This window comes from Pelodiscus sinensis, chromosome 1 (genome assembly GCF_049634645.1).
Source record: "Pelodiscus sinensis isolate JC-2024 chromosome 1, ASM4963464v1, whole genome shotgun sequence".
Classification (NCBI taxonomy): domain Eukaryota; kingdom Metazoa; phylum Chordata; order Testudines; family Trionychidae; genus Pelodiscus; species Pelodiscus sinensis.
This window is the reverse complement of record NC_134711.1, coordinates 87,533,151-87,546,042: the sequence shown is the minus strand read 5'-3', so window position 1 is coordinate 87,546,042 and position 12,892 is coordinate 87,533,151. Positions and strand designations below refer to the sequence as shown.

Genomic DNA, 12,892 nt, shown 5'->3' with positions numbered 1-12,892 from the left:
CTTTGTGGACCAGCTCCTGCCTGACACCCTGCACTGCTGTCTCTGATACAGAGGCAGCAGGGTGGAGTGGCAGGGGGCTCCTCGGGAGTGAAGCTGGAGCGCACTGGCTACCAGCCCCGCCCCCAAGAACTATATAATAGTCGACTAATCAATAATAATTCATGAGATTAAACTACTATTCAATTAACTTATATTTAACATCCCCAGTTATAACAGGATAAATGGGAATTGAAAGAATCCTCAGAGCTCAAAAGGACACATGGGATCCCTTGAATTAAAAAAAAAAAAAAAATCTGAGAATTTCTGAAGAAGGCTGGGGTGGAAGAGAATTCAGTTATTAAAAATCAGGGCCAGAGAGGCAATCAGTCAAACAAAACAAAAGACAGGTACATGATCTATACTGAAGATAAGACACACAGAATATTATCTACTCTGCTAATAATTCTGCAGCATTTCATAAGAAACAGGAGGGGGAGTCTCAGGATGAGCTACAAAACAAAGCATGTTAAAAAAGGGGCTCAGGGTGGATACATTCTACATGTGCCTTATTGGTGTCACAATTCCATTTCCAGTGACAAAATGGAGATAGATGCATTGTCCCTTTCTCACATAGGGAGAGACACAAAAGCATGAATACCATCACAAATCACAAATAACAGTTTCTAGAACCAACTACATGGAATGGAAACACAAATTAATCGGAGATACTGCAGTGAGATTGAGACTAGAGAGGGAAGGGAAAGAAAAAGAGACACCAACCGGTTATCAAGCAGTATGCGTTTGTAGATATCAATAGCCTCTTGGTAGTGGGACCGCATATAGTGGATAGATGCCAGACTGAGCTGATCTTCTGTGATGTCCTGCAAATTCTGGTGGAAGCTCATCAACTTTTTTTCATCACTGAACTAACAAGAAAGAGACAGACAACCTCTAAAAGCATTCAGCATGGAAAACAAAAGCAATTAGTCATATTAATCAGGAAGGGCATACAACAAGTAGTAAGTGAGACTGAACTGCAGCAAAGATGATTCAGGTTAGACATTAGAAGTTACTTTCTAACTTTAAGACGTTTTGTCAATGGAGAAATTTATTGAGGGAAAACATAGAAAGCCATTGTTGGGAATAACTGACGCTGAGGCCAAACACACAACTGTCAGGTTTGATTCAGACATAATTAAATCTGCTATGCCATGATATTAGGGGATACTAGCAGGGAGATGGACTAGATACACCATGCTCAAAATAAATCTGCAATTTAAGACTTTACTACTATAATTAGAGCTAAGAAAAAAATTGGTTTTGGATCCAAAGCTCAGTTTTCAGGGACCCCTCTTCTCACTCCTCCCCACAATACATACATACATACATTTTTTAAAAAAAAAATCTCATGCTGAGCAAAAGCCTACCAGAAAGAAAATTACTACAATACTTGTTTGTACATTTTAGATCTCTCTTTCTACAGGGCTCATATCTTCAATTTCTGCAATTCCATACAGTTTAATGTAGTAATTTCCATTTACAATAATTGTTGAATTTTAAATAACAAATGCACACATGTAAAATGGAGGGAGCACAATTAACAATTTTGTAATTGCAGAAAACAATATCAGTCCACTCAAGTCCCTTACAATTCTGATGCTTCCCCTTCTTCTAAATGCTGCTGCTAAAATGGTAATTATGAATCTACTTTAGTGCTGGTAGAGGTAGGATGTGGGTTTTTTTCAACCAGATGTCTTTTTGTTGTTTTTTAAAAAATCCATAGATATCCCAGATATTTCTAGTAAAAAATCTGTCTGCTCATCTTTGTTTCATATCTCTTTTGCTTGACCTGGTCATGCAATAACATCCCACCACAGCCAAGAATGCTCAAAAAGAGTACTTTTATATTGTCATAGTATCTTTCATTCCAAAGGCTCCTAAAGTACAATAGAACCTCAGAGTTATCAACACAAACTGACCAGTCAACTACTTGTCTCATTTAGATCCAAAAACATACAATCAGGCAACAGTAAACACAAGAAGGGAAAGAAAATACAGTAGTATTGTGTTAAATGTAAACTACTAAAAAGATAAAGAAAAACCTTAAATAAAACAAGATAAGGAAACTGTTTCTGTCCTTGTTTCACTTAAATAAAGATAGTTAAAAGCAGCATTTTTCTACTGCATAATAAAGTTTCAAAGCTGTATTAAGAAATTGTTCAGTTATGTTTTTCCTTTCAAAAGTTTACAACATTTTGTTAAGAGCACCAAATAACCTCCACTCCCAAGGTGCTTGTAACTCAGAGGGTCTACTTTGTAGACTATATACTTAAGGATTGTTCAACCACCACTGTAGTCAATTTGCATCAGTGCCACTGCACTAGGGATGTTTAAAAGCAGGTAACTGTGTAACTGCTGAAGGCTACACACACTTGCAGTGTGGGATGGCAGTCCGCAACCAGTGCACACTGGGAACCTCCTTTTAAGCAGACTGCTGGAGCATATCAGCTGTCACCCCAAGCTTCTGACTCTGTATCAGAGGCAGCAATGCAGAGCAGCAGCTGGCTCCCCAAGAGTCAGTGTATGACTAGAGCCGGCTTTTAAGCCAGCTCCCAGTGCATACTGGCTCCAGGCTCCCACTCTGCTCCCAGGAGGCCAGCTGCCATCCCACACTGCAAGCTCTGATAGGGTACTTCTCCACAACAGCATTATTTCGAAATATCTAATTTCGAAATAGCATTTTGAAATATCTTATTTCAAAATAATGCGTCTACACACAAAATGCATTTCGAAATAGCGTTTTGCTATTTCGAAATAGGGCGTCCACACTGAGCGGATGCTGAATCGCATTTAAGGCTGGCCGGAACTGGTTCTGGCAGGGCATCAGGTCAGGAGTTACCTTTTGTGGCTGCTGCCTGAGGCTATCTGAGGCCTGTGCTTAAAGGGACCTGCCCCCCTCACCCCCAACAGCCAGTTCTCAGGGTTCCCTGCTTGCTTGCTTACCTCACTGAGGGACAGCAAAGCATTTTTTTCTCTGTGTGCTCTGGTTGCCCTCACTCAGGACACCACAGCACTCTGCAGCATGGAGCCAGAGCAGCTCCCGGGCATTCTGGTACTTCTCCTGGACGTGTTGCTGGGAGCCTGGCAGCACGTTCTGCAGGCAGTAAGAGTCTCCCTGGTGTGCCCCACTGGGGGCTTGTGCCTCATTCCTCCCTCACGTCCTTCCATTTACCCCTCCCTAACCCCCCTTCCTGCTGTACAATAAAAGATACATGTTCATTACAACAATCTCTTTATTGAACAAAACTGGGGTGGGGGGAAATGAAAGTGAGGTGAGACTGGGGAAAGAAAGTGGGAGAGGGGAGGACGGAGGGTGGGAGAGGGGAGGGGGAAACCTGGAAGGACGGAGCTGGCAAGGGGAGGCAAGGGGAGGAAGGGGGAGGAGAAGCTCAGGTATCAGTGTTGGGGGTCTTGCCTCCCAGCTGCCTCCCAGCACCGCGGGTATGGGGGCCTTGGTGTCCCCAAGGGTGTAGGAAGGGGTTGGAGGGTGTGGAGGAAGAAGCGGGAGGGGGAGAAGGAGTTGGAGGAGGAGCAGTAACTGGAGAAGCAGCAGGAGCTGGAGCGGCAGGAGGCAGCAAGCTCTGCACAAGGGTCTGCAGGTGCTCGCAGATGGCACGGCCCTGGGCAAGCTGGTCCCGCTGGAGCTGCAGGTATTCCTTCACCCAGTGGTTGAGGGTACGGTGCAGGGCTCACAGTGCCCACAGGTGCTCCTGCTGGTACCTCTCCACTGCACGGGTGGGCCTGAGGAGTCCTCAGGTGTGGGAGGATGTCCCAGGTGGTGTGGTGCGCCCTGCACTTGCAGCTGGAGCGGCTGTGAAGAAACAAGAGAAGTCGTCAGTTCTCCCTGAGGACACAGGGGGTGAAGCCCAGCCCCACTCTGCAAGGCAAGGATGACAGGTTGACCATCAGAGTTGATGTGCTTGCACAGAGGAAATGTTCGGGATGTCCTGCTATCCCTGGGAGTGGGAGCTGCCCCGGGACTGCACCCATGTCTCTGTGATGTATATAGTAAGGGTGTGGGTGTGGGGGGGGGAGGGAGAGATGTCCCCTGCCTCTGCGTAGAGGGGGCTCGTGGAGGGAGGGCACCCTGCGATCAGGAGCATGTTGTGTCTCTTCACACATGCGTGTGGCTAACAGGCCAAGGCCCCTGTGTGGCAGCCAGCTGGGGCCATGTGCCCAGGGGTGGCACGGCACGCGCTCGCACGTGCACAGGTTGCTGTGTTATCCGTGGTCAGCAAGGCCCATGCACGCGGTCCCTGGTCTCCCTCTCCTGCCCCCCCATAAGAGTATAGTGATGACACTCACATGCTGTTGCCTCCCTGGATGACACCGGCAACAGGTCTGCTGGGACGGTTCTGGGATCCTGGCTGCACGGTACACTCCTTCCGGGCTCCTACGACTCCAGGCCTTCCCCCTCCTCCTCCTCCATGACCTGGTCAGGGCCCTATGCCCCAGGGTCGATGACTACCTGTGGGACACAGACCGTCCCACCCCCCAGGATGCAGTCCAGGGTGTCAAAATAGGGGCAGCTCTCTGGATCTGCCCCTGTTTGGGAGCTGCCCCCTGTGGCCCTGGCATAGGCCTGCCTCAGCTCCTTAATTTTCATCCAAACCTGCTCCTGGGTTCGGATGTGGCCTTTGATGGTCAGACTGGCAGCCATCCTGCCATAGATGGCCGCGTTCCTCCATCTAGTGTGGAGATCATGGACACTGGAGGCATCCCCCCAAACCTCAGTCAGGTCCATGTTTGCCACACTGGTCGAAGAAGGCACCCGCCTTCTCCAGCCCCTGGCAGGCTCCTGGAAGCAGGGAGACTGGGCCCAGAGAGTGGTGGAGGGCTGGCTGGTACTGGCTTCCTGGCTCATGCTGGGGCAACTGGGTCAGAGGAAGCGAATACTGACTCTGGGCTGGCAGGCCTGGAGCTGGTACAGACACTACCGCTTTAAGAGCTCTGGGGAGGGGGGGAGGAGAGGAGTTTTCCTGGTTGGGGCCAGAGTGGCCACCAAGGCACGCTGGGAAGGGCTGGAGGCCCCCAATTTTGAAATAAGCATCTACACAGCGCTTATTTCAAAATAGCAATTTTGAAATAGGCGCTATGGCTTGTGGAATGAGGTTTACCAATTTCAAAATAAGCTCTCCACTATTTTGAATTAATTTCGAAATAGCGATTGGCTTGTGTAGACACTAGTACAGTTATTTCGAAATCACGGCTGTTATTTCAAAATAACTTTGCTGTGTACACATACCCATACTGAGCCAGCAGTATGGGGTGGCAGCCAGCTCACTGGGAGTGGGGCTGGAGCTTCCATGTAACCATTCATGATAACCAATAAGCTCAGACTCATCGGTTAATGGTATAAATGGTTATCCTATTGCATCTCTACACTACAAAGCAGATTTTAGTTAAGGAAATGAAGAATTATGTTTTCAAATAAACCTTCAAAAAAACAGAATACAACTATCGAAATTAGAATTTGCCAGGTTACCAGGAGTTTTTGCAGAAAGTGCCATTATTTGGGTGAGAGAGAAAACCCAAAACACAGAAGTACAGTGTTCTTTTGCTGCATGCTGGGGCATGGCACAAAAGTAAGTCACATGGAATAACACAATGCCTAATGAGGACCCAATCCAGCAAAGCACTTAAACGATATGCTTAACTTTAAACATATTCGGAATGTGTCCTTCACACATTACAAAGCATGTGCCTGACCCACTTTTGTATTTGGCTTGTCAATCTGATAGCCCACTGATGTCAATGTGGCTATTCATATACTTACTAAAAATTAAGTACCGTGAATTAGCATATAACGCACGGGTTATACATGTTTTTACAAACTCCCCCACACACCCCTACGGGGTATACATGTCCGCATCTTATATAAATTGATTTTTACTCCAGGAGCATCAGTTCTCCTGAGCGGCTCTGCCCGCCCCCCATTAGAACTGGGTTAGCTCCACTGCAGGGAGGGCCTGACGAGCTTCCAGCACGTCTGCACTGCACTCTCTGTTCCCCCCGCCTGGAGGAGGGTGGGTGGTGCCTGGCTGTGGCTGCACGGGGCGGACCTGGGCACGAGCGTGGCTCCCCTCCCGCAGGTCGGTCGGCTTGCTGACAGCAGGATGGCTATTGCCTTGTGTCTGCTCTCTATGCGCTGCTACTCAAGTCCCTGGGGCTGCTGCAGAAGTCTCTGTGGTTTATACATGTCCGCAGGTAATCTTTTTTTTTTTTTAAATACATAGGATAGAAAAACCGTGGGTAGTACAAGGGTGCGGGTTATACATGGATGCGGGTTATATACGCTAATTTACGGTATATGCTTAAACATTTTACTAGATCTAGGGCTTGCATAACAAATACCACTTCTTACAGGACTTCAGTTTTCTGTGACTGTGCTTAGTTTATATGATCTCACAAAAATCACAGCAATTAATAATATATATATAATAAAGACATTTGTTGGGAAGTGAAAGGCTTAGAATAAGTGGCATTTTATCTGTTCCTTTCTCAAGTTGAAAAGCCCATTCTGAAAGATATCTGTTGATAAAATTAAGTTTCATTCTGAAAACAGAATCACATCTTGGTGTGGTTGTCTTATTAACTTTTCATGTTTCTAAATTGCCAGTAAATAAAAACCACTTATTCACAAGTGGCTTATGCCGTGGACATAAAAGTTCCCTTGTTAATAATAATAAACAGATCTATTTATGGAATAAAAGCAATCTAATTAGCAGGCTAGAAGTGAAGGAGCTCTCATTAGTGGGCTAGGATAAGACAGACCTAGTCCTCTAAAAATCTGTTTACTTATTCTTGCACATACCATAATGTAACAAAGTGAAGTTTGTGCTTCAGTCATTTTTTAAATGAAAATTAAATCTTCCTGCTAGAAACAAGATTGTGTTTTGGGGAACTGAATAACTCAGAGGTTTAGTATCAGAAATGACAGGTTTTTTTTTTCTTAAGTTGTTCCAAGACACACACACTCGGAGAAACTAGCTGATCTTGGAAGAATGGAAGTGTAAGTAGAAGTCTTTCATATTGTTCGTTTTAATTAGGTCATATGGTGGTGGCAATGGCCAAAAAAATATCAGACAGATTCTATTAGGCCTATGTGAAATGAACTGGTAGGTCTCACTCTAGTTCCTAGCACACTGGTGTCTTCTGTAAGCTCCTCTTTTACAGCTACCAAAGTGAATGGATTTAAATAATGTGATTTAAACAATGGATTTAAATCAGGATTTAAATAACCAAAAATCATTGAATTAAATCAAGTTTTCCACTGATACTTCTTCACATTTCTTCAAACTATGGTGCAAAACTAATCCCTAAAACATGTTAATTTATGGCTTAGTACTGCATTTTACAATATCTAAGAGGGTATATTTTGTATAACTTTTAGATACCTTGATTTTATTAATTTAGGAAATAGTACATAATACTCAGTACTTGTATCAGCCTTCAGATGCAGTAGCAGCACATTAGGAATGGCAAGAACTAAATCACACAAACATAAGAGCAGTTATATAACATTTAAGATGTAATTTAATAAAATGTTTCATATTTGCAATTGGAGCAGTGTCCTGTGTTACCGGCTGACAGCTGACCTTAACCCCTTTTTTTATTTAATTTTCAAATGTTGTTAAATCTGAAACACAAAAGCTTCAGACGGTTAGCCACATTAGTCTGTAACTGGAAAAACTTAAAAAACAACAACTAGTCTTGCAGCACCTTAGGCCGTGTCCAGACTCAAGGTTTTTTTTAAAAAAGTAGCCTTTTTTCGAAAAAACTTCACTTGCATCTAGACTACAGCTGCGTTCTTTCGAAATTAAATCAAAAGAACACGGCTTTTCTTTCAACGGCGGTAAACCTAATTTCACGAGGAAGAACGCCTTTTTTCGAAAGTGCTCTTTCGAAAAAAGGCATTCTTAAATGCAAACAGGGCGTTTTCGAAAGAGAGCATCCAGACTGCCTGGGTGCTTTCTTTCGAAAAAGCACCTTGCTTTTTCGAAAGTACTGGTTGCAGTCTAGACGCTCTTTTTCGAAAGAGGGTTGCAGTCTAGACGTAGCCTCAGAGACTAACAAAACATGTAAGTCCTCAATGTATGGTGTCCTTAAAACTGCTACAACTAGCTCTCCTCTTCCCCACTCCTATTGTCATTTTGATGCAGATCTGATTCCAAGTTAATAAAAATGCTAAGACTGATTGTGCTTAGAATACACTTAATTTTAGAGTAAGCCCCACTGAAAACAAATATAGAATGGAGTTTCTTTGGGAAAGAGGAATTATGCTGAAGTAAAATAGGGAATAGACTTATGGCACCACAATTATGATCTGTGACCATAATGCTTCAAAATAGGGGGCATGTATTATGTAGTATAAAATAAGACAATGACACGCTGTGGCAACTGGCATCTCGAGAATTCTCTTATTGCAGCTTTCTGTGCTGTATATTTGGCTAATAGAATCTAAACCTAGTTAACTAATTAAACAAGCCATAAGCGTTAGCTAAGCTAAACCTTTTTTCAAGCAACATCTAACATAGCAAAAAACTTGGGAATTTACTTGTTAAATCACACATACTAAAAGAAATAGAGAGAGTCTCAAAGAATGATATAAAATTGATCCACATTGTTCTTCAGACATAGGCACATCTTCATCCACATCATTTTCCTTATAATGTTTCATTCTTGTAGCTAGGCCCTGCATTTTCTTCTTGCACTGCTTACACTTGACATATTTTTCTTTTTTTCCCAGGGAACAAATTTTTTCAAAATATTCCCAGATAAAAAGTTCACTTTTACACCCAGAAGACATGACAGTTTTTCTATGGCAAATGTTGAGAGGCACATAGAAGCTGTGAGTGTGCTGCATAATATCTTCCCTTTTTCTTTCCAGTCCATTCCACTGCCTCTGTCCTTTCCTATATATAGGCTGTCTACACTACAGAGTTTCTTTGGAAAAACAGATGTTTTTCCGAAAAAACCCCGTCAATTACATCCACACTGCAATCGCGTTCTTTCGGAAGAAAAAAATGAAATAACAGAGGGATTTTTCTGACAGCGGTAAACCTCTTTCTACAAGGAAGAACGCCTTTTCCAAAAGAGCTCTTTCGGAAAAAGGCATGTGTGGATGGGGAAAAGTGGGGGTTTTTTTTCGAAAGAAGAGGCCTCCAGGAAAAAGCACAGGTGCCCTGGTGGCCACTCCGTTCATAGTAATCACAAATTAAATGCGAGATAACATTCAATGAATGTGGATGATGTCTTTCGAAAAAGCAATCACTTTTTCAATGCACTTTGGCAGTGTGGACGATCTCTTTCAGAAGAAGATTTTTCGGAAGATCTCGTCTGGAAATGCTTCTCCTGAAAAAGCCTGCAGTATAGACATAGCCAGTCTCACTGTCTTTAGACAATATATCTTAACTAATTCTGCTGTGCTTGGGCTTGGCCCACTACCACATAAGCACAAAATGAAAACAATCCTGTCCAGACTGTCTGTCTTTTCACGTTAGTCTGCTGAGAAACAGAAATTGAAGACCCAGAACTTTCAAGAAGCAAGTGCTCGTTGTTAGGCTGGACAGACTAGAGCCATTCATTCCTTTTTTTTTTAAGATTGTAAGTGTAGGAGTAGCATGTTTGTGATAAGATTTAAATGTAACTGCTATTTTTAAATTAGAAATTTAGTATTTTATTGGTGAGTTAAAAAATTTAAAAAAATCTGATTTAAATACAAACACTGATCGTTTAAAATAATTGATTTTTATCCATCCTGACACACACAGAGAATTACTCTAAATCAGATTAAAGCAGTTGTGTTGGTGGTTGGGAAAATCTGTTCTGCTCATGATGTATCTACAATATAGACTCATTCTGGAAGGTTGTCAGTCTAGCACCAATTACTGATCAACATTCAGAAAGACACATGATGAGTGAGCAAAGAGACATACATACCTTATGTGCTAGATGAAAGAGCAGACGATTCTGGAGTCGACTTTTAGGTGCTGAAAGAAAAATCCAAAAGTAAATTACAGAGCCCCAGTACCAACACAAGATGCCCCTCATTGTTTGTAACATCCCTCAGACATTCTACTATCTTGCCTAAACACACGTCACCAACACCACATAGTCTATAGCTGAACTTCTTGGAACTTCTCACAATCTTGGCACTGTTTAAGAGTCTTTCTGTATTTCCCAACTTCATCAGCTCTACAGCTCTTTTTAATTCGCTGCTGAACACACATGTTCTCCCATGCTTTTACCTCTTGTCTTCCTTATTTTCATGGCTTTATTACTTCTCTCTAAAACATTTTGTATATTTGCTAGAGTTTATATGAAACATGCTATACAAAGCACACTGAAAACAATGTATCTGAAAAGAAATATAGGCAACCAACCCTTAATCAAGGCTCCAAGTACCATATGTTACAATTGCTGTAAATTATGTGGCAAGACCTTTAAAATTACATAGCAAGATTCCTGGAATTATGAGGCAAGGCCCAGCAAAGCTGAGAATCCAAACAATATCAGCATCCTTCAATAATACCATCTTTTATGCCTGCTAACACAAATCAGTTCTAATTATTGTATTAATGAATATGGAATAAATGGGTCCCAGAGACTCAAATTTGTTGTAACCTGTCTAATATTAAAGAGTTTTAAATAAATTTCATGGTTTGGTATGCAAAGACTTTGGCCTGCTTAGTACCATTAAAATAATTTTTAACCTTTTGTTAAAGACATAGAAAAGGGAAAAAACAGTTAAAGCATTTGAAATGTAAAGTATTAAATAACGCTTTATTTTTAATAATGGCCCTTGTTCACTTTCCCTGCAGCTAGAGAGAATTTTTAGATGGAACCACACCCTTACCCCTGGAATTCCAGTCTCCTAAGTGGTATTAAAAATATTTATTGTCCTTTTGGGGAAATTGAAGAATCTCCTGCACTCGATACTTAGTACTATGTTAAGTGCAGGCAACTAGACTAGAAAACTTCTCAAGATCCCTTCTAGTCCTACCATTCTAAGAGCCTACAAGTTAGTTGAGGTGTGTGTCTCTATGGGTATATCTACACTACAGCACTAATTCGAACTAACTTAATTCAAATTAGTTAATTCGAACTAAGCTAATTCGAACTAGTTCATCTAGACCTAAAAACTAATTCGAATTAGCGTTTTGCTAATTTGAACTAGCATGTCCACATTGAGTGGACCCTGAACCGAAGTTAAGGCTGGCTAGAACAGGTTCTGGCAGGGCATCAGATTAGGACTTAGAGCGTGGAGCTGCTGCCTCAGGCTAGCTGAGGGCTGTGCTTAAAGGGACCCGACCCCCACCCCGGACAGACAGTTCTCAGGGTTCCCCGCTTGCTTGTCTACCTCGATGAGGGACAGCAGAGCAGTCCTGTCTTGGAGTGCCCTGACTGCCCACACTCGGCACATCACAGCACTCGGCCATCAACCCAGCTGCACTTGCCGCAGGCTGCTATCCGGAGTAGGGGAGGGATCAATCGGAGGACTGTCAGGATCCAGGAGACCCTGCAGGAGAGCTTCCACCCCAAAGAGCCCGCAGAGCCACCCCAGTCCTCCCCATCAGGGGCTCGTACCCCATTCCTCCCTCACCTCCTTCCACTTGCCCCTCCCTAGCCCCCCTTCCTGATGTACAAAATAAAGGACAGCTGTGTTCAAAAATAGAAACTCTCTTTATTTAACAAAATTGGGGTGGGGGAATAAACCTCTGGGGAGACTGGGAAAAGGAGGTGGGAGAGGGGAAGAGAAAGGGTGGGAGAGGGGAGGGGGAAACCTGGGAGGAGGGAGCTGGAAGGGGGAAGCCAGGGGAAGAAGGAGGAGGGGAAGTATAAAACTATGGTATGCCATATCTTCAGTGCTGGGTACAGATGTGGTCCCCTCACCTCAAAAGAGATGTTTTGGCCTTGGAAAGGGTTCAGAAAAGGGCAACTACAATGGTTAGGGGTTTGGAACAGGTCCCATATGAAGAGAGGCTAAAGAGACAGGGACTTTTCAGCTTAGAAAAGAGGAGACTGAGGGGGGATATGATAGAGGTCTGTAAAATCATGAGTCTTGTGGAGAGGGTGCATAAAGAAAAGTTCTTCATTAGTTCCTATAATAGAAGGACTAGAGGACAGCAAATGAAATTAATGGACAGCAGGTTTAAAACTAATAAGCGAAAGTTCTTCTTCACACAGCACGTAGTCAACCTGTGGAACTCCTTGCCACAGGAGGCTGTGAAGGCTAGAACTATAACAGAGTTTAAAGAGAAGTTAGATAAAGTCATGGAGGTTGGGTCCATGGAGTGCTATTAGCCAGGGGGTAGGAATGGCGTCCCTGGCCTCTGTTTGTGGGAGGCTGGAGATGGATGGCACGAGACAAATGGCTTGGTCATTGTCTTCGGTCCATCCCCTCCAGGGTACCTAGTGTTGGCCGCTGTCAGCAGACAGGCTACTGGGCTAGATGGACCTTTGGTCTCACCCAGTACGGCCATTCTTATGTTCTAAGCTCAGGGTCGGGGGGTCTCACTGGACCACCTTGATTTTCATGCAAACCTGCTCTTGGGTTTGCATGTGGCCTTTGATGGCCAGGCTGGCAGCTATCCTGCCCTAGACGGCCACTTTCCTGAGCCTAGTGCAGAGGTCGTGGACATTGGAGGCCTTCCCCCAAATCTGGATGAGGTCCTCGATCTCCTTACTAGACCAGGCGGGCGCCCACTTCTTGCGGCCCCGGGCAGGCTCCTGGGAGCCGCCAGCCTGGTCCCGGGAAGAGGCAGAGGGCTGGGTGGCAGCGGGTGGCTAGCTCATGCCATGCCAGGTGCAGGGTCAGCTGGCTGAGTGCTGGCAGGCTTGCACCTAGCAC

General features: G+C 43.9%; 1 protein-coding gene across 5 annotated transcripts in view; it reads right to left on the bottom strand.

Moving 5' to 3' along the window:
- Nucleotides 1–12,892, bottom strand: part of IFT56 (intraflagellar transport 56) — an 87,130-nt gene that overhangs the window by 62,255 nt on the left and 11,983 nt on the right. For all 5 annotated transcript variants that reach the window (XR_003090266.2, XM_006127812.4, XM_025187094.2 and 2 more), the window contains 2 exons: nt 9,982–10,031; nt 760–905 (listed from right to left, as the gene is read on the bottom strand). Coding sequence is in view for 4 of the 5 variants with exons in the window: in XM_006127812.4 (XP_006127874.2) it covers nt 760–905; nt 9,982–10,031 (196 nt within the window). In the remaining variant the exon portion in view is untranslated. The remainder of the gene's footprint in view (nt 1–759; nt 906–9,981; nt 10,032–12,892) is intronic.